The sequence below is a fragment of the Hippopotamus amphibius genome, chromosome 3 (assembly GCF_030028045.1).
Source record: "Hippopotamus amphibius kiboko isolate mHipAmp2 chromosome 3, mHipAmp2.hap2, whole genome shotgun sequence".
NCBI classification, from domain to species: Eukaryota; Metazoa; Chordata; class Mammalia; order Artiodactyla; family Hippopotamidae; genus Hippopotamus; species Hippopotamus amphibius.
The window spans coordinates 52,409,169-52,431,814 of NC_080188.1; the positions used below are offsets into that span (position 1 = coordinate 52,409,169).

General features: G+C 42.4%; 1 protein-coding gene across 1 annotated transcript in view; it reads right to left on the minus strand.

Moving 5' to 3' along the window:
* Positions 1-17,499: 17,499 nt before the first annotated feature.
* The window catches only part of LOC130848450 (uncharacterized), a 478,274-nt gene continuing 473,127 nt past the window's right edge, over positions 17,500-22,646 (minus strand). The window contains exon 8 of the mRNA XM_057726930.1: positions 17,500-17,726. Within this exon, the coding sequence (XP_057582913.1) occupies positions 17,500-17,726 (227 nt within the window). The remainder of the gene's footprint in view (positions 17,727-22,646) is intronic.

Sequence of the window (22,646 nt, forward strand, 5' to 3'; positions counted from 1 at the left end):
AAACTATGATTTATGGTTAGCAAATTTCAGTGAGCTAATCCTTCCCCAGATTACCCAATTTACCCCTAATCAAACATCTTCTTTCCCCTCTTTTCTCCCTGGGGCCTCCAGCTGCTATCTCTCTTACAGAATCATTCCTCCTACACAAGGGTGACACAGCCCACATTATTTATAACTATCCATTTTTGAAGCACAACTGTGCACCTTGTAAAGAGGAATAAAGCTCAGGGGAGCCAAGAAATATAGGACTATCAGAACATTTAAATTCACCTATGACAGACTTGTAGCCCAGTTAAAACCTTTACAGATAGATGAATACTCTCAGTCAGTTTAGAGATTTCCTGAAGAGGTAAGGACACCGTGTAAAAATTCTATAACAGCTTATCACCTAGCAAATTAGCAGGGATTTATTTTTTAATTGTCAATCTCACTCTTGGAAATGATGTGACAATAATGGCCACTTTTATATGTTACAGGGGAGAGTACAACTTTGAAAAACTCTTTTGAAAAAAAAAATGAGCAAAATGTACCAAGAACCTCAAACTGTTCTTATCCTTTGATTCAGCAATTCTAGAATAGGCTTAAGGATATAAAGCTGAAATACTAAAAACGTTTAATGCCTCAAATATTTATTAATTTATAATTATTATAATTGTAGAAAAAGGGAAAAATTTAAATGTCCAACATCATGGCACTGTGTACATAAATTAAGATATTGCATCAAACAAATGGAAATTGCAGTCACATTCCTCATCACGGAAAACAGAGGGAGAAAAGTGAGTTACAAAATAGATTTACTGTCATAGCTGATGAAGCACCCACCAGAAATCCCAAAGGAAATTCAACTGCTTTGTTTGTTTGTTTCTGGGTCTAATGATACAAAGATGCGGTAGGATGAGATTCGTCCCATCTTTCTCTTGTCTTTCCTCAAGCCCCGTTATAAATGAGACAACAAATAGAAGTTTGCTCATTGCGGTCCCGGTGAATTTAAGGTTCTTGCTTTGTCTCAAAAGAATTCAGAGACGAAGTGATAGGTAAGAAGTGGATTTATTTAGAGAGAAACACACTCCACAGACAGAGTGTGGGCCATCTCAGAAGGCGAGAGAGGTCCTAAAGCTGGTGTGGTTAGTTTTTATGGGCCGGGTAATTTCATAGGCTAATGAGTGGGAGGATTTTTCCAATTATTTCGGGGAAGGGGCAGGGATTTCCAGGAATTGGGGCACCACCCACTTTTTGACCTTTTATGGTCAGCCTCAGAACTGTCATGGTGCTGGTGGGTGTGTCTCTGGCAGCACCAGAGAGAATGGCAGGCAGGGAGGACTTGAATGACCAGCCAGAGGTAAAATCATAGGATTTAGGGATGGAATGGCTGTGGAAGGTAAAGGATAAGGACTGGAAAGTCACTCCAAGTTCCGTAGCTAAGGCAAGACTAACTAAACCCAATCCTTGAGTGATTGGAGGGATATTGAGGCTGTTAACTAAGTCAAGAAAATAGGAGAAAGGGTTGGTTTGGCAGAGAGGGGAAACAGAAGATAGGAACTTATTCTGGACATTTGGAGTTTGAGCTCTCTACAACTGACACCTATGGAGTAATGGCCAATACAGGAAAAGAAATGTGATGCTGGAACCCAGGACAAAGGTCAAGGGTTAGAGGCTGACATTTGGGAGTAGAGGTTATTGTCAAAATAATGGGTAAAGGTAGGAGGACAGAAACAGCCTCCTGACCATCCCGTCTGTTCCAGATAAGCCGTCCCCACTCCCATCCTGATCTGTTCTCCATATTGTAGCCCCAGTGAGCTTCCAAAGTAGAAATCTTACTATTTGATGCCCCAGCTTAGAACCTTTCAGTGCACCCAATCTCAACGGCAGTCAGAGAAATGTCAATTGAAAGGACAATGAGATTCTATTTTTGCCCTGGTGGACTGGAAAAAATTAAAGATTGATAATATCCACTGCTGGTAAGCACATGGCGAAGTGAGCACTCATATATTTCTGGTAGGAGTGCAAATTGCTATGATATTTTGGGACATTTATTACCATTTTAAAATCTCATGACTTTTGGTCCAGAATTCTCACTTTTAAGAATCTTTTAGAAACAAAAACAAAAGTACAAAAAGATAGATGGGTAAAAGTCTTTATTACTGCCTTGTTTGTAAGAGTAGACACTTAGAAACAACCAAATGCCTACTAAAAATGTAATGCTCAAACAAATAAATGGCAATTCATATTAAGCAGTAGTATGCAGCTGTTAAAAATTAATAATAACATCAACACATGTTTGGATCTAGAAAGATGCTTGTGAGAGAGTAAGTGAAAAAAAAGTTTTTAAGTTCTATATGATGATTGTATTTAAGAGAAAACGAAAAAAAAGTGAAGTGACATCTCATAACAGGTAATATGAACAGAGTGCTTACTTTTTACCAGGTTTTATTTTAAGTGCATTACGTGCTACTCATTTCATACTCACAACAATCTCATAAAATAGGTAAAGACTGCAATCACTCCCATTTTGCTGATAAGGAAACTGAGGCCAAAATAGATTAACTCCTGCCTGTCACACAGCTAGCAAGTGGCAGGCAGGCTTTACACCAGGCTGTCTGGCTGAGAGCCTACACTCTTGACTCTGCACTATTCTACGATACAAGTTATTAGAGAAGGATAGGGCTGGAGATTGTTAATTTTTAAAATACCACTGTATTGTTGGACTTATTTAGAAATGTGTTATTTCTATCATTTAAAACAAGTTCAGTAGAAACATACAGGGAAAGAGACTCTGAAGGCTCCCAATTGTCCTTACAGCAAAAATTCATACTTCCTACCTCGGCTCCTTCTTACAAGCTGTGTCCCATAGGCCCATTTGTCTAAAACACTGGGTATCTACAGGCCAAGGTCTAGCCAGCTGGTGATCAAACTGCTTGCACGTCTTGGACATACATTTTATACAAGGCAATGGCAATCCACGTTCATAAAAGTCTTCAGCACTTCTGAGGACCCGGGCTTGTAGAGGGAGAAGTGGGGAGAGAGGAGCTGGGCTCCACCGGTTCACAGTCCATGCTTCAGAACCGGATGGCGCCTCAGAAAGCAGATCCGTCATCAGCGAGCACAAAGAGGGCTGCCCTGTCGCGCTGACAGGGAGCAGACTGAGTGTAACAAAGCTCTGGTGCCTTATTTATGTGGCGGCTCACAGCTGCTGAGGATGGGCCTCCTGTTCGCCCAGAGGCAGCAGGCCCCTCAGGAGGTCATTCTCAGGCCCTCAGGCCCGCGGGGCTCTGGTCACCTGCACCCAGGGATGCAAGGATGGGACCCAAAATGAATACCCACAATGCCCTTCCTCCGAGACCGCAGGCCTAGCTGCCTCCTTGCAGTCGGGTCAGACCTCAGTTCCACCTTCTCAGAAGACGTCCCGCCTCAGAAAGAGCAGCCCCTCCCGCGCTCCTCCCCCCCACTCTGCCTCATCCTTGCTCACAGCACTTATTCTACCTGACCCAGCAGACCCGCTCACTTCCCTCACCAACGCCACCCCTCCCATGGCCTCCACGCAGCCTCGGCAAGTGGCACCCACTTGAGTCGTGTAACAGGGCAGCTGGGCCCCCTCAGCTGAGAGCAGAGGTCCATTCAGATGGGGACTTGCTCTGCTCCAAGGCACAAAGTAGGTGTGCAATGCATACTCGTTAAAAGGACGAATGTGCTGAACCCTACCATCTCTTCTCTGGGGACTCCAGCACAAGTCTCTCCCAGGCTTTTCTGTCTCCAATCCAGGCTTTCTCAGGTTGGGATATCAAGATATATATGAACAGAGTGCATTACAATAAATTTTTCTTTTTCACTAACAATTACTAATAATTTTAAGTGAAATGATAATGCCAGCCTCACTCGTGGGCATCCCAATATGGTTAACTTGAGTGAGCAAGGGGCAGAATTTTATAATGGTCATAACACACACACACACAAACACACACACAAATATACACAATTTAAAAATACATATTTATGGAGAATTTTTTTTCAGAGACGAAGGACGTTATTGCTCACGGCATAACAAGCAGCACGACTGGCGGGTCTGTGTTGGTTCCCCGTGTCCTGCCAAGTCCCTTGGAGGCAGTGTGGGTGGACCCAGATGAACGCTGCACAACTGGGGGGCGTGTGTTGCAGCTGAGGAACACTGAGCTTAGGAAATCCATCTCGTTTATAGCAGGAAGCCGGAAGCCAACCTGGTCTTCATCCTGGAGGTAACACTGCCCCATCACTTCAGGTTGCTCACTGCAAAAATAACCCTAAGAAGGGTCCTAGTGAGGAGGGGTCAGGACCTGTCGTTCTTGGGATACTCGGGTGGAATGTACAGGGACTCTCAGGTGGGTTGCCGGCAGGTTGCAGTAAGAAGTAGTCAGATTCTCAACATATTTTTAAAATAAAGTTAACAAGGTTTTTCTGGGGGCTTTGTTCCTAAGATATTTTTCTAAATGATCCATCTTTTATTGGTTTATCTTGTTTGAGAACAATTTTATCTGCAAAGCTCTAGGGTAGCTTATAGTCACTTCCAGTGTACAGAATACACCTCACCCCACCCAACTCTAGACGTCAAAATAGTACATCCAGGTCATTCTCAGATGAAAGCACAGATTAATATCTGAATATTTTACTTTGTCACAAATTTGTCAACTAGTAAGATAATGCACTAGATAATATAGTTTATAAAAAGTGGAGAAATTACAATTTAATTTTTTTCTAACTAAAGAAAACATTATTTTCTTGTCACACATTCTACTACTTGTATCATCAGCTTCTAGAAGAGATCCACTTTCAAACTGTGTTTTGCATGTGTGCAAATTTTATGGAGAATCTTCACTCAAGTATTTTTTCTGTAGGTAGGGGAAGACACTTAAAAAAAATGTAAAGACTTGTAGCTTAAAGAGAGCAGGGAGAGTAATGCTACATCCCTTTTAAAAAAACATGGGTTTCTCTCGGAGGTGACTCCCTTAGCAACAGCTATCCTGGCTACACAGACACTAGACGGAATAGCCCTTTAGGCAATTTCTATTAGAGAGAGAGAAGCATGTCCTGGGGCACCTGTCATCTTGCTATTCAGAAATCTACAGGCCCAGCTTTTCTTCACAGTGAATTTCCAGTGCTTAATATGTTGGTTTCTTTCTCTTTGTAATTTTCTGTCCATTTTCTGACTAGTAAGGTCATCGGGGCTCAGAGTTCTGGAGTGGAGCAGCACCGTCCACAGCCCTGCCCCTTGGGAAGACGGAGAGAAGCTTTGCGACTTTACGGGGAATGACTTCCTGCCACAGGCGGCCATCACTAACCTAATGCTAAGGCCTGTGGTTTTAAACCACTCATCACCTAAGATCCCCATGAAACTGATTCCCTCATAGGCAGTCAACAACAGTCAGAAAATGGGGACATATTCTCATCTGGAGTTGGAGAGGGTGCACTTGCAGCTCTTGAAGGACGTCCTTGATTAAAGACTGAAATGTGGTTTCCTGTAGGCAACAGCTGCAGGTGGGCAGCCCCTTTTGTTGAACAGGGAACAAAGAACTGCACGGGCGTGAAGGTAATTTATCGTCCCCACAATATAGAATGTTCCATCCGTTTTGGAAGTGGATTTATTGAATAGATAAGCCTTGAAACATTATTTTTACAGGCTCGTAAAAATGTCAAAGCATCTCCCCTCTCTTGGTACTGCTGTCCAGTCAGCCCCTTTGGTGGCCATGTGGTGCCTGGGGGACCAATGCCCTCCATCTGATGTCTGTATGTCGTGTTCTGTGGACACAAACTCGACCAATCATGCCGGCCATGCATAAAGCCAGTTTTGTATAAATGCTAGGGATTGGGATATCTGGTGACTCTGGATATCATCAGCTCAAAATATGAGGTCAAATTTTCAAGAATTATTTTTAAAAATTTTTCAGGTATTATTAAAAATGTTTGGTTTCCTGCTATGTGTGTTTTCTGTTTGTTTGTTCTTGTTTGTTTGTTCCAATCTAGCTCAATTTTTTTCAGGCTCAGGTTTCTTTCCCGAATTCCAGAACCACATGCCATCCGCTAATTGACCATCTCCGTCTGCAGGTCCCAAAGATGCCTCAGTCTCAAACTGTCCCAGACCCCACTCTTTCCTGGCCTCCCGAATCCGCTCTTCCTGTGTGTTGCCCACCGCAGTGAGGACATCATAGGTAGTGGTTTCTAAACCAGAAACCTGGTGTCCACCTTGGGTGCTCTCTTCAATGCACTTCTTGCATCCAATTTCAAGTATAGTGAAGCACAGAGTGGAGGTTAAGAGTTCAAAACCTGCCTCTACCACTTCCTAGCTGTGTGTTCCAGAGCAAGTAACTTAGCAACTCCATGGCTCAGTTTTTCCCTCTGAAAAACACCATCATCATAATAATATCAACCACATGGGGCTGCTGTAAAGATTCAAGGAAATAATGAATGTTGAGTGCTGAGAACAGTGCCTGACAAATGGTGAGAACTCAGGAATAAATTAGTTAGTTTAAAAATCTTGATTACATCTTTATACACAGCACATCTTTCATTTGCAGCTTTTTCTCTGTAACCTCACTACCACTCCTCCACAGCCCCCAAACCAGTCTTGCTTTCTTCAGACTTCAACTGCACTCTCCTGCTGTTCTCACACTCCTGCCACACAGATCCTTCTAGGCCCATCCTTGGGTAGGGAAACTGATCATTGCCCAGGCTCACGCTTGGAGAACAGGGGTTCAGGTGAAGAGTGAGCCACGGAAGCTTCATCTTTCTCATTTTTTTCCTGAATATCATTAAAATTCAATTTCGACATCTCCATCTTAAACTATATCCCAAGGGGCCCATAAAATATTCCAACAACATAGCCTCCTTTCAAGTGCACGTACCTCGGGCAGCCCCTGTACTGGTAGACTTACCCCCTTCCTACAACCCCCCAACCTTCTAGAGGCTGCCAGGTACTAAATAATGAACTAATTGAGAGCAGAGTCTGTATCATTGATCTTTCACACACACCCCCAGTACAGTTTAATGCCTGACCATAGGAGGTCTTCAAAAAGTGCTTGCTGAATGGCTAGTTGAATGGCCGCTACTGTGTAGGTCCAGGCTAACTCACCATTATTTGACAATAGAACAAGTCAGGGCTCTAGGAGAAAGGTGAAACCAGAGGTATTTTGGTTCCTAAACCCTCAGTACACTTGCCATTCACGCATGTATCTGTGGAAGGAAGACAGTAATGGTACCTGCCTTGTAAACAATAGGTCACACAACCCCACCTGTGTTTCAACATCTGAACCAGGAAGACTAGAGAAGGGTTTGCTACAGTCTAGCAGGACAATGATGCTGGAAGTTGAAGAGCACAGCCAACACATATCCCTCCAGCAAATACTGGCTGAGTACCTACTATGTGCCTGGCACTGCCCTCATGGGGCCTTAGGACTTGTGCGCTATACAACTCACGGGGTGCTGTGTATGCCCCGGAGGAAGGTGTGGGTTAAGCCCAATCGAGTGCATACGCAGCATCACACAGTATTTGGAAACTCTGATTCCTCTCGATAAAGAAATCATTTTTCTTTGAAGGAAATTTTTCATGGTTATTTCTTCTGACAGTTTGTTGATGATAATATGTCCCTTTCACGTCACACAATGTTTCATATTTGAACAGTCTGACTTTTCTCTTTTAGTCCCACAAAGACACACTCGGATCTTCTTGAGCACCACAGCTAGGTAATTAAGAAAAATGGAGTGTCAGACGCCATAGAAAAGGTATCCATCTTTGAGGAGAAACCAGCTTGCTTTCTGTCCTGGAAAATTGGGTGTTCAAGTGAATAAAGCTCCAGTTAATGTTCTAAGTCCTAAGCTGTCATTGACTCGTGTGACCTTTGGTGGGTTGAGTGTCTCCTCTGGGCCACGAGTCCCTTCTTCTTAATAGGTAACTGATATTCCCACCCCAGGGCTATGATAAACAAGGGGCCACCTGCCCTTTTATGACAGGCCATCAGCAGCAGGCGGAAGACTCACACCTTGGTTTAGAAATGCCTAAGAGTTTGAAAGGACCAAAAGATTGTAGAAGAAAAAAATACCGTTTATTTATTTAGTCATTTATTTATTCATTTATTTTTATTGGAGTATAGTTGATTTACAATGTTGCATTAGTTTCTGCTGCACAGCAAAGTGAACCCGTTAAAATATACATATATCCACTCTTTTTCAGATTCTTTTCCCATATAGGTCATTACAGAATATTGAGTAGAGTTCCCTGTGCTGTACTGTAGGTCCTTACTAGTTATTTATTTTATATATAGTAGTGTGTACATGTCAATCCCAAAATGGCTTTTCTTTAAAGATCTCTTGGTTTTCTGTAGGGAAGGAAGGGTTCTCCTCTTCTCTTCTTGCATACATCTTTCTTGGTCCAAATTCTAAGTATTTTATTTAAAACTCTCGGAGTAAACGCCCCCTCCACACCCACATACATTGACTTACTCTTCATAAACTGCCTTGAGTGTTTTGCAATGGAACCAGCAGTACCCATGCAACTCCCATACTCTACCAAGGTTCACTGGCTATTTCATGGTAGTCCTGAAGACCTGTCACACTTGAGAATGAATTTCATAGTCCTCTTTTACAAGAATACGTGTCCAAATTTTCAGTTTTCTGTAATACAAGAGATTGCTAACCTTGGTAGGTATCTACAACATGTTTCTTCAAAACAATAAATCCACTAATTAATTTTCCAAAGATTTAATTCTCTTTATTCTTTTCAATCTTCCCCTTCATAATAGAGAAGTATTTTACCAATGAATTTAAAAATTGCTTTTTGAAAAAGAGAACATTTTGAAAACAGATGTCTACAAATATTTCCATGCTTACATGGTCTTGTCTGAAAACACTATGTCTCACTTAAAATATTCTCTTATCTGATCTCTTGAAAGATTTGCATCTATTTTCAAACCTTCCAAATAAAGACATTCAGCAGGGTTTGAACCTATTTGTTAGGCAAGTGTGAAACGAACCTATTTGTTAAAAGTTTAAAACTTGACATCATCTGGTAAGTTAAGAAGAGCAACTGACTGACAAGGTTAAGGTGGAAATGTATTATCTGAATAAGATTAAAAAATCATTTGCAAAATTAGTAAATGGGATTGGAAAATAAAAGAATGTCCTGATTCGTAAGCATAGTCAAGGATGCTCTTCTTTCTTTTGGATCTGCATATCCTTGTGAGGTACTTTTTTCAGCTACAATAGCAATTAGAATAAAGTATCTAAATAAACTCAACTTTGAACCAGATCTTTAACAAAGTGTTAACAAAGATCTTTAACAAAGCATTAAAGCAAAATTTTTAAACAAATGAAGCATATTCAATCACATTGCTTTCACTAAAACAGAATAATTCTCAGTAGGAATAAAAGATTTTTATATCATTAGTACTATAAAATTACTTGAAAGATATTATTTGTTTTCCTTCTTAACAGTTCATTTTTAATTCTTATTTTGTGTATATATAATGTATATAATATACTGGCATAGTGTCATGGGCAAATATTTATGAGTAAACATATTTTGTATGATATGCTCAAATTATTTTGCTGATACAAAAACAAAAAATTTAGAGAATGCTGCTTGTATTAGTTTTCTGGGGCTTTCTAACAAATTACCACAAGCTTGGTGACATAAACAATAGAAATTTATTCTCACAGTTCTGGAGGCCAGAAGTCCAAAATCAGCATCAACAGACTGAAATCAAGGTATCAACTGGGATTTTATGGGACATCTGGTGAAACTGAAGAAATGCCATTATTATGGATAAATCAAAGAAATGTCCAATTCCAGAAAAAGTTCTCAATGTATTTTTCTTAAACTTGAACGAAAACCAAGGACAGATTAAACATGATTTGGAACAGTGAACAATAATGAAGTACCCACTATACACACACACACATATACACACACACACACACACACACACGATATACAGATGATTGTTAGGATCTGTCCATTTCGCCTTAGTAAAGGAGTGGTTGTCAGACTTTAGCATGTATCAGCACCCTGGAGGGCTTGTTAGAACATAAATTGCTGAGCTCTATCCCAGTAGGTCTACACTTGGCCCAAGAATTTGCATTTTTAACAGGTTCCCATGTAATGTTGATGTTCCTGGTTCAGGGCCAAACTCTGAGAATCACCTCAGAGTATTTATAGGAGGCTTACAGCGGCAAATACAGTGAAGAAGGAGCTAAGGGCACAATATGAATAAAACAAGTCTCAGGGCTCAAGGAGTCAATGGGCCCAAAAGAGGTAACATGGATCATTTTACTATCCAGTAGATGTCAGATAATCCAGCATTTAGTAACCCAGATACTCCAATGATTCAACTTCAGTCAAAGGTAGAGTAATATAGAACACCTTAACCTCCCATGATCTTGGTAGCCACAAGTGGATTGTTAGGATGAATTTCCTTAACTGGCCAAGTGAATCTATCATGAACTCAGAAATCTCTCAAGAAACAGAAAAGAAGAAATTCCTAAGTACAATAGCCTATCCTCTACCACTATTTATAAAGTTTGTTCAGTGTTATGAGCCAGTCAACAAAATATCTATGAGGTTAAACTAATTTCTATCAGAAGCAGACATCAGAACATCATAAAGGAGGCATCCAACATTCTCCTACAACATCTGTATCAGCTACTTTCAACTCCAGATGCCCCCGAGTCACCTCTGGATGGAGATGCAGCTGGAGATAACACCAATGTGTGTACTCACAAGTTTTGTCATTTGACAAATATGTACTCTGCACAATCTGATCTTGTAGTTAATGCTGTTCCAGTGGCATGTGTAGCTATTACTAACTTTATAACATTGATAGCAGTCTAATGCCATCTTTTAAAAAATTTATGTAGGGACTTCCCTGGTGGTGCAGTGGTTAAGAATCTGCCTGCCAATGCAGGGGACACGGGTTTGAGCCCTGGGCCGGGAAGATCCCACATGCCACAGAGCAACTAAGCCCGTGTGCCACAACTACTGAGCCTGAGCTCTAGAGCCAAGCAAGCCACAACTATTGAGCCCACGTGCCACAACCACTGAAGCCAGCGTGCCTACAGCATGTGCTCCACAACAAGAAAAGCCACTGCAGTGAGAAGCCCACGCACCACAAGGACGATTAGCCCCAGCTCTCCACACCCAGAGAAAGCCCACAGCAACGAAGACCCAACACAGCTAATAAATAAATAAATAAACAAATAAGTAAATTTATTTAAAAAAATGAAAAATTTATGTAGTGCCTTATATTAAACAAGAAACTTTTTTTTCCTTTTCAAGCTTTCTTCTTTCTTTTAGTTTCTTGATATGGTAAAGACTGCTGGTATTTACCAGTATCTGTGTTCTCCTTTTTTACCTGGCTGTCACCCTAGACTATGTTTTGAACCTCGTTCATACTAGGGTGTGGCTGTGTGATCAAATTCTAGTCAATAAAATTAAGTGGATGTAATGTGGACTCCTCCAGGCCTGACCCATCAACAGCTCCAGTGCATAACACTAACCCTCTTCTCATCGCCAGCTGAATGCACAAGTCACTGAGGCTCTATAAGAAGGTGGAGCCACAAGACGGAAGGACCCTGAGTTTCTGAACAGCTGTATGGAACATCTCCTCACCCCTCCCATCTGAATAAGAAACACACATTTTATTGTGTTAAGCTATTGAAATGTGGGGGCTGTTTCATACAGCAGTAAGCCTGCCCTGAGAAGTGAGTGTTACTACTACTATTCACAAAGTGAAAGTTTTAGAGAAAGTAAGGGATATGAGTTAAATTACATGCATATGTTTAAGTTTCATACTGATAAAAATAAGATACTTAGAGATATTAACAGAATAATGTCTGGTGGCCTGGAAAATCAAGCATGGTCCTGTCTGCACTGCTGCTCCAATAGAGATAAGCGCTAGTTGCTAGGGCAAGGGAGAGGAGAGAAACCCGAATCTGAGACCCCAGAGCGACATTAAATTAACATACGATGTGATAAATACAATTTTTAAAAGAATCATAATATATTGGAAAAGTATCTCAAACATTGACTCACTTGACAAAACCGGAAAGAAACCTAGCTGCTCAGACCATAAAAATCATAATTCAGAAGCAATTATTCACTTGATCACTGACCATGATGATGGGACCACCAGCCACCGGAGGAAACACAGCAGCTTCTAAACCTCTAGCCTAGAAAATCCGAGCCTGGAAAGTCACAGATGTCTCTCTCTCACTCATACCGTCCCACCTTCCACCTTTCCTTGCATGAGTAAACAGAGAACTCAATACCACAAGGTGACAAGTCACTGCGGTAAACACAGACCAAAGCTGAGTGCGCTGACACAGGCAGAGGGGAAATCTATAGCCCACGGCTCAGCAGCACCACAAAGCATCAGGCGTTGTCATGACCTGATGCTGTGTGATGATTCCGCTCTTCAGGGGACTGGGAGAGGGGAGAAAGCAGTGGTCAGTCCTCATCTAGCATCAGCCCTAGTTCCTTCCTCCTGTAAAAGTCACTTGCTGATGAATCATCCAGAGCCAAATGCCCAGTGTGTGTTTCTGGGAATGAAAATCAATACTCTTGTCAATGAGTTTATTCTCTTGCCAGGGCTGGTGAACATGGGTATTTCCGATTCTTCTCACGGCTTCATTGCCCCTTGCCTTCCCAACCCCCACGCAACTGTTTTTCTTTGTTTCTGTCACATACAAAGAGAAAGAAGCTACTTCTTAAATTTCAGCTTCTATTATGTGAACATCTGTGAGCAAATAAACTGTGAATGTGGTTTCCCTCTCTCTCCCTGCTTGGGACCCCACATTTCACTTCCAACCCATTGAGGCCCAATGCACCTGGCAGAGATGAGTTGGTGCTCAGTGGGGTGGCTTTAAATGCATAATTGATTCAAAGGCAATAAACAAAACAAGGATTTCAACTCTTTCACTGAGTGAGGAGACTGTATTTAGGAGATTATCACCTTAGGCCACAATATAGGAAATTATTTTTTAGTCTCAAAAGAGCTGATAATGCAGGGATGAAATAAATTTTTCCTTAGAACAATCCCTGTCATTTTCTATTTTGAGTCCCTGTTAGTATCAATAGCGCTACAGAAATTTGGCCAAAACGCCACACTGAAAATTCTAGTAAGCATTGTAAATATAAACAAGTATAAAGCTTAAAACAAAATAGCATCTTTGTCCAAGAAAATACATTTCAAATAACCTATCTAACGTGGATGTTTGGGGGGAGTTACTTTCCACGGTTTGCTCCCAGGGCCTTCCTGCACAAACTGAGAAGCAACAGAGGTACCGGGGACACCCTGGTCTGCTGGGGTCTTGTCATCTTTCCTTTGTTTTAGGATAAATGCGGGCATCGTTGGGTTGAACCAAAAAATAAATCACCCTAAATGTTTGTAGAGTTTGTAGAGTGTAGAGACACACTCCCTTGCTTCTTGGGATGCTAAAACAGACCTAAAAGAGACACAGGGCTTTAGATAAGACAGTACAAATAACCCACTTCTGAAGATAGTCAGCATCAGGTAACAGCCTTAGGGATTAGATCCCAGCTATCCACTCCCATTTATTTCAAAGCTTCCCTTAAAAAGAGATACTTTATTTAAAGAGCTATGAGTGAGAATCTCCCAATTCATTCTTATTTGTATTTAGAGTGTCCCAAGGCAGTCTGGCCATCGCGGGCTTGGAAAGATACAGGACTCAACAGGCGGAGGCAGGCAGCAGAGAAGCACTGGGGCTCCAGAACACATCTCTGCTCTCAGGCTGTGCTCTTCTAGTAAGAGCCATCTTTCTCTTGGTTCCTTGTGGTTGGTCTGTTCTCAATCATAAGGGGTCACACTTTCTACTCCGGTACACACAAAAGTTATAAACCCTCCTAACGGATTTGTACACGTAATTCCTATTGGGTAACAACTGTAAGAAAAGCTGTGGGATTGTTCACTTGTTTTTTCAAGCATTCATTTATTAAACACTAGACATATTAAACATATAGACATACAGCTCCACATTAAGACTACTTTGTGCTGAAGACAGATCTGTGAACAGATAAAAGCCCTGTTCTCATGATGCCTGCGTTCCAATAAGAGAAATAGAGGACGCAAAACAAGTGGATAAAGTACTGCTGGCTGTGACATATACTATAAAAAAATTAAACAGAATGCAGAGATACAAAGTAACAGGGAAGACTTATTTCAGATGGAGTGTTCAGGGAAAGGTCTCTCTGACATTTAAGGTGACATTTAAGCATTTAAGACTTGAGGCAAGAGAAAGAGCCAGATATGCAAAAGCCAGAAGAAGAGCATTCCAGACGGAGAGATGGAGAGGTGAGCAAGCTCCAAGGCCCTGAGGCAGCAGAGCACTGAGCAAAGGCCAGCAGGCCTGGAGCAAGGCTGGAGAAGAGACAAGCGCCCGGACCTGCAGGGGGCGAGGAGCCCCAGTCAGGCACGCACATTGTAGTTTAAGGCAGTGGGCAGACTGAAAAGTTTTAAGTGAGAAAGTGACACAATCTGATTTATGTTTTCAAAAGCTCTCTCTGGCTGCTGTGTGGAAAATGGATTGGACAGGGTAAGAGTGGAAGGATGTTACGCTAAGATGCAAAATAAGTTAAAACGTGGTCTGTGCGACCAGAGTTCACATCTGAGGTGAGTCAAAGGCAGGTGAATGAATGCCTGCAGTGTGGTATGGCCGGCGGGGTACCCACCCAAGGCACCAAGGAGGAAAGGTTGGGTGTGATCCTGTCACTTATTGAATTAAGCCATGTTAAAAAAAGTCAAATGGATATAGATGACATTACTTTGCAGCATTAAGACCCTGAATTCGTGCAAAACTTAGTACAACTTGAAAACCACTGAGCGTTTTATCAGAAACTAAAGACTCGATATCCAGAGGAACAGGTTTTTGGCTAGTGATCCCCAAATCAGAAAAAGAGCTTGTTTCAATAGTTTATTTGGAAATCTTTGGTTTGGAACAGGTTCTATTCTGAAAAACCGTAGCATCACGTTTTGTCTGGGTGTAGTAGACGTTCAACTGAATCCCTGTATGGTGATGACTATTGAAAAACAGCAAAGTACACAGGAGGATTCACCCCTCACACCTGTGAGGCCCAGGAGTTTAGCAAAGATGACTAAAATCATTTTATATCTTTTTCCCTCTGGAGTTTGCTTTTTTGTCTTTATTAAAGGCAGGGCGGGGGGGGGGGGGGTGTGAGTTTTGTTGTTGTTTAAGACAAGACACCAGGTGGGTGGCACAGTACTGGCTGCTGAGCAGGCACTTTGGTGCCTGGAGGTGTGGATGGTGCAGTGCTGACCTAGAAGCCGTCCTGCCACATCCCCGCTACAGAGGCAAAAGTCTAAAGTCATTGTCTATCTTGAGTCAACAGCGGTGTAGCCTCAGGTCCAGGTGAGCCGTGAGGCTGCGCATGGGATGGGAGCAGAGCTGGGAGGTAAGAGGGGAGCTGTGGGAACTGGGAGAAGGGTTTGAAATGAGAAATTAGGAAGCAAAGAAGCCTGCTTTCTTCTCCTCCCCTCCTCTGCTCCCAGGGAGGAGACTGACTCTGGGTGTGGCAAGAGGACCTGGCAGCAAAGCAGAGGAGGGAGGGGGCTGGAATCAAGGTGGCAGCATCAAGTTTCCCCCTTCCTTCCTCCCTCCCTCCCTCCTTCCCTCTCTTCCTTCCTTCCTCCCTCATCCTTACCACCTAGTGCTGGACATGCAGTGTGGAAGCCCCATTCTGGGCATCACTGCCTGTGCGCAAAGCTGGTTTGGCTACTTACTCACTGGATAGTCTCCGGTTAGCAAATTCTCTGATCTTTAACTCCTTCACCATCACGTGAAGACAGCACTCCTTCACCATCACGTGAAGACAGCACTCCTTCACCATCACGTGAAGACAGCACTCCTTCTTAGGATGATTTCAAAGATCAAACAGGAGATGAGTTGACTCTACATCTACTCTCCCTTATCTTCCTTATCCCACTAGAGAATCCATTAGTCTCTAGTGCCCTGAAACCGATCCTCACAGCAGGGGAGAAAAACAAACATGGCTGGAAAAGGAGACGCTGTTTGTGCTGCTGCTGGGTGGACAGTGGTTACACAGAAGGGAGACACACGTTTAAATTAGATGCCCCTAAGTCAAGATTGTTCATTGTGCTCAGAAACCACAGATACGCTCCCAACTCTCCAATCATTGTTCTGACATTAGCTTCTGTCATTTCGGTTCCCCCCAAAGCAATATCTGCCACCTAGTTGTCTTACTTCTGATAAAGGATGAACAGATATTCATACTTTTAGATTTCCTTTCACCTTGCAGTGACATTTTAAAAATTCCTCACTATTAATAGTTTTTATAACAGGCATCAATATAAATCCTACTTTAAGAACTCTCTTCTTATAAGTTCATTTGATTAACCACCACTCTTTTCATATTCATTCTGCCAGTGTCTGCAGGAATTTAAAAAGAATCACAGCACATGACTGGAATCCTATAACTGGGAGAAATTTTCCACCTATAGTACAATTAGGCATGTATCTTTCAGAGGTTCCCAGGGACCTCAAAGTATTTCCATGGCTCTTTATCTTCAGTTCTCCTGGGATGAATTATCCTCAATTAACTGTTCAATCTCACTGAAGTCATGTTCTAACCTGGAAATGCTTATTCCCTTTTCTCTGTTAGCAATGCAGCCTAGTGTAGTAGTTAAGAAAGTGGTGCTACAAACTGGACTGTAGGAGTTTTTTTGGTGCCACCACTTACAGATGACCCCAGGCAGGTTACTAGCTCTATAAAATGAAGACAATATTAACATCTACTTCACACAGGTTGCTACAAATAAAAAAATTAATTAATACATGTAAAATGTTTAGAATGATGCCTTGGCACCTACTAAGCCCCCAATAAATGCTAGCTATTATTATTAGACAATAAGATGAAAAGCTCTGCATCCCCTCCCAAATGTGGACAGCCTAATAAAGCACAAGAAAATACTGCCTATGGTCCCCTGCCAAAAATCTCAAATGATAAACGAAGCTTATTTTGAATGCTTGATTCGAAATGAAAATTTGAACGTACGTTTGTAAGTATCCCAGACAAGGATCTGAGCAACGTGCGTTCTGGAAACAGCTAGCCAGGACAGCCTAGCTTGGGGCTCTCACCTTCTGCCCTCGCTACAAGACATGAGAATGGCAGGCCAAGGTGTGCTGGGAGTGCTTCCTCCCTGCGTGACAGCTGGTGCTGTCAAAAGTCGTTACTGCTGGTGTGCACAGACCTTCTGGCAAAGCCGGGCAGAACAGAAGATCTGCAGTCTCCCTGCCCACCTGTCAGCCGCGGCCGGGAACAGCAGAGAAATTTGCTCTTTTCTTCCTTCAAAGGCTCCAGCAAGCCCCAGCGCCTTCATTAATGTTCATCTCTTCAATCCCAGCCGGCCTCCTCACCCTCCCCGAATACATACTCTCCAACCTATTCTTCCAAGAAGGGGATTAGCCCAATTAATCTCTGGACAAATGTCAAGGAGTCTGGGGGAGGGGCCACCTTTCAAGTGCCGCCTCCCCCACAGCAAATAAGACCAGACGTGGGCTGACGCCGCACACGCGGCGCACGGGTGAGGCGGAGCAGCTGCCAGCACAATGGCACCGGGGACCCCTTAATCTCAGGCTGAGCTGCCCAGGGGCTCGCTTTCTCGCCGGCTCGTCCTGCCAGACCACGGCTCTCCTCCCACCATCTGGGATGTGAGCTGTGACAAGAAGGAGCTGCGGGATGAGAAGCCATTTGTGAGGCTTCCCTCGCTGCTCTCCTCTCATCTGGTGTTCCTGTCCTCCTGCCTCTCACCTCCCCACCCTCAGGCCAGCACTCGGCACTCACCTGGCTGGAAAACAAAAAGTCCTAGGTTCAAAGTAAGGACGTGGAGGAGGCAAAAAAAGCCATGGTGAAGGGAGCTGGCAGGATGGGAGCGGAGCCGACTCTCATTATACAGACATGATTCGTGACTATTTTCCCACCAAGCCACAGGTATCATTGGCTTAATCCACAGAATTTTGGGGGGGAAGTCCTGGGAAAGAAAAGAAAGTTTTTTCTTTGTTCTAATCCCCAGAAAGACCTCATGAATCCATCCAAGGAAGTTACTGTTCTTGTAAGAATTCTCTGGAATACAGGTTTGCCAATCACTCCATAAGGTCATTCCAACATTTTAATTTATAAGGCATTCTCTCTAGTAGAGTATCATCCCCTGTTCTCTCTCTCCTTCTCTCTCTCTCGCCTCCCTCTCTCCCTCTTCGTTCTCCTTCTCTCCATCATTAGCCAGCAAAAGCTGGCTTAACCAGCAGGCTATTAAACAGCACTTTCACATGCTCCAGTCCAGCAATTCGGTAATTAATTTTCATAATGATGATCTGGAAGGATTTCTCAAGCCCCCTGGAAGATCCCAGAATTATCTCTACCCTACTGGTTGTGCATATGCTTTGGGTGGAAGAGGCAGTCTGGTGTCCAGTGCTGACGGTGCACTTAAAGCCATGTGACCTTGGGCAAGTCACTTAACATCTCTGCCTGTCACCGCTTCCTCCTGGGGATACAAAGTTTATTAAGAAAGGTAATAGCTAACACTGTAGTTACAGAATGTGTCCTGTAAAATAGATACTGTGCCAAATGACTCACCTGAATTATCATACTTAACCCTCACAACAATTGCTGAGTCGGTATTAAGTTTATTTCCTTATAGTCTAATTTATTCAACACAGTAATGCATGTACGGCACCTATATTTAGTGACAATTAACTAAATCTGGTTAATATAAACACCTCATTTCCTGGCTTAGATGACAGAACCAGTTACAATTATTATCCAAAACTCTTCTGTTCAGATGTGCTTCTGAAATCAGATTTTTTTTTGGACTTTTAGAAAGATAAAATGGCTCTCACATAACAAAGATAGCACACTGGTTTGGGGCATCTTGTAATTGAACATGTCAAAATTTCTGTAATAAAATGTACGAATATTCTCCCTAAAGAGGACAATAAAGAGCTTCACAGCCTCTCAGAACAGGTTTTGTTGCCAAAGTAGTTCAAGACACGGAAAATTTTGTCACCACATAAGTTAGGAAAGAAAAAAAATAGACTTCTGTTGTTTTTGTTTGGATTTTGGAATTTCAGTAAGGGGGATTGTGAACTTTACTACACAAAAACACTCAATACAGAAGCAAAATTCTAGTCCCGGTTCTGACAATAAATACTGTGTGATCTTGGGCAAATCACCAAATCTTTCTGGTTTCAGATTCTTCATCTACAGAATGGGGACCTGCTGCTGCCTCCTAAGTTATGCAGAAGTAGCTGTAAAGGTCAAATGAGATAGGATTCGCCAAAGCATGTTGAGTAAGTGAAGTGTGTAGCAAATTCAAGCTGTTTATTACCTTTAAAAATTATTTTAAAGAATATTACAGTTTTAATTATGCACTCCTGCTTCTTGTTTGAAGGGCACTGTGTTACTTCTACAGGAAGGGATCCCACTTAAATCTCTTTCTTGCATGCATCACAGTTATTGCTTTTTACACATCAATAAAGATCAGCACATGCATGATGACTGCACCACCACAATATTTTTCTGACTTAATCTGTAAGAACTCACCTTCAGGCAATAATGACAAGCTACTGTGTCAAATCACTGCAGCCACTGAACACCCCAAAGACCTTCTGTGCTTTGAAGAAGCAAGAGTCAGGTCATTCCTAACCTGATACCACAGCTTCTTAGAAATCTGACCATCCAGTTGTTAGCCCCACCTGGCCTCTAACATTCTGTGTGATCTAGGATAAGTCACAGCACCTCTCTGATGTGCTCCAAGTCAGCTGAGCCTGGTTGGACTTTAGATGCAAAGAGAGGGCTCGCTACGGCTATCTGTTGTCCCCCAACAGATTTTCTTCTCACAGGCTCAAACCCTAGTTGTCCCTGCCACACACCCTCGGCTGGCTGGCGCTGTCTTTCCACTGATGTCAATCACGTGTTGCAGATGTCAGCCCAGCTGTGACAGCTGAGTCCAATGCCGCCCACAGCCAATCCAGTGAGTCACAGCTGCCTGCTTTCTCCTGGCCATGAACTCCTCACAATCCCAGGGCAGAGCCCATGACCTGCATCCCCCTTTACATCTCTTTATGCCCTTTCAGCTTGAGGAGTCTCCACGGCCGAGCGATTTGTCCCATTAGCCATGGTTCTACAAAATTAACCGTGAATGTTCTCCAGTGTCCATGGCAACCTTTCCGCCAGGGAGCAATTATAACTATAAACAATCTTCTTTTGATGTTAACTTTTGGAAACAGAGCCTCCCCCTCCCCATCCACTAAAGTGCAGTGGGGAGGGTGTCTTTCATAAGAAAATATTCTAAATATTCCCTTCCATATAGAAGGAGGACACACTGAGTAAGCTTGACTATATAATAAAGCTAGTAATTATTCTCAATGACTGAAAGGCATTCTGTGGTTTAAAACTCCCAGGTCTATGGCCTGTATGAAAATTGCAATGTAACACAGAGAAAAAAAGTACTGGACTTAGAAACGGAACTTTCTCTGTCCTCAAGGAAGCTGCAACCTAACAGTGAGGTGGATATATAAAACAGATTATTATATTGTATTACTACATTTACTACATAAAATAACATGTAGGAGCTATGATAAAGGCAGTCGCAGGTTTCTGTGGGAGATATAATGGTGCTTACCCCATCCTGAAGGTCCAGGGAAGGCTTCTTGGAGGAGGCAATATATTAATGCTAAATTACTTAAACTCTCTACATCTAAGCTTTCTCATGTTTAGTGGAATTTACAATACTACACCTACACTAATGGTGAAAACTTCAACATGTAGATACAACTTGCCATAACACTCCTGGCTCGAGAAATAATAGTTACTGGTCTCTCATACTGATACCGAAGCTAATGAATGTTCTTTTTTAAAAATTTAATTTAATTTTTATTTTATATTGGAGTTTTGTTGATTTACAATGTTGTGTTCATTTCAGGTGTACAGCAAAGTGATTCAGTTATACATATACAAATATCCATTCTTTTTCAGATTCTTTTCCCATATAGGTTATCATAGAATATTGAGTAGAGTTCCCTGTGCTATACAGTAGGTCTTTGGCTATTGAATGTTCTTAAGGCAGAAAACCCTTTTTTTACCCAAATGTCCCACCAAGAATTTCTTGGCTTATGTCATTTCCTATTTGGCTGTTATTTTAAGACATCCCAGAGTCTGAAGATGGACTGATAACTATTCTGAGAAGCTCTGCTTCTCAGTAACTTCTGGCAAACAAGTTTCTCCCAGGTCAAAGAACAAGCTGCGTTTCTATACGCATTTTTCTTCCTTTCTCTCTCCCCCCTCACTACCATGTCTGGAGCTCTTTACGTCCTGGAGGGAATATTTGAGTGTTCAGAACTTGTCCTGTGTGGTGGCAGCTCAACAGCTCAAGAAGGAAGCAGCAGGTAGCTAAGTGGTTCCAGTGGCTAGAAGTTAGGGCAGACTGGGGCAAAACTGGCACACCAAATCAACTACTCAACAAGTATCCACTTTATACTAGGTGTTGTGAAGGGTGATAAAGAGTAAGAAACAGTTCCTCCCTCAAGGAGTTTGTGCCATCCTTGAAAGACAAGATCAGCACAAGGGAAAGATGAAAGGGTAATAAAAGGCAATCTATGATGAAGCACAAAATCACATGAAATACACACACTGTAATAGTTTAAAGGAAAGCGAAGCACTGAGGAGGACGCTGGGCGGCAGGAGGCATTCAGGCTCTGAAGAGAGAGGGTGTGAGTGGGGGCGAGGAGCAGGGCCTGCAGGTGAGGGGATCAGCAAGGGCAGAGGTGAGGAGGCACGATCTGCCCTCGGGCTGTGCACAGACCAGCCCGACGGGAGTGCAGGGCTGTGCTACGGATGAGAACCACCCTGCAAGGCTTACTTCCCACTCCAGGTGAATCTGAGGTGGGTAATTACCTCATCCCTCGTCCAATTCTGTACAAAATTCTTGCCCAGAGTCTTTAGAACTTACCTAGAGAACTAAGAATACTGTCAAGCCATTTCATTTTTAGTCACCCTCTGTGTGATGAGTAGATGCAAGGTGTCCCATTTACTTTACAGCCGTGGTCTCAACACACGGTCAGCAGTACTGATGACTTGAGAATCTCCAAGTTACCCTCTTTCTGCCTCAAATGGAAATGCAGCTGTGCTAAAGCCACTTGGCAGGTTTCTCTGTCCTCATCAAAGAAGAATGACTATCAACTAGTTTGCAACTGTAGTATGAAATTTCCACAACAGGATGCAAAGTTACTTGAGTTGGATAGTATATGAAAAAAGAAAAAATAGATTCATAAAGACTCCAAACCTCAGAACAATCCTCAAGTTTTCTCTCCTCCTTCACTTTTTACCCCATCAATGATGAAACCTTATCAATTCTACTTCCACATCATCTCACACATCCACCTGTAGCTTCCATTCCAGTCACTCAGTTCAACTCTTTATCATTCTTAACTACCATACAGTATTATAATATATAGTATTTGCTATGTATACTATCTATACTAGTATTGTAATAGTACCCTCCATCCAGACCCTCTTCCCTATCTCTAAGTTAAACCAACACTATTTTCCTAAACACAAGTCAATTCACTCACTGCTTTGA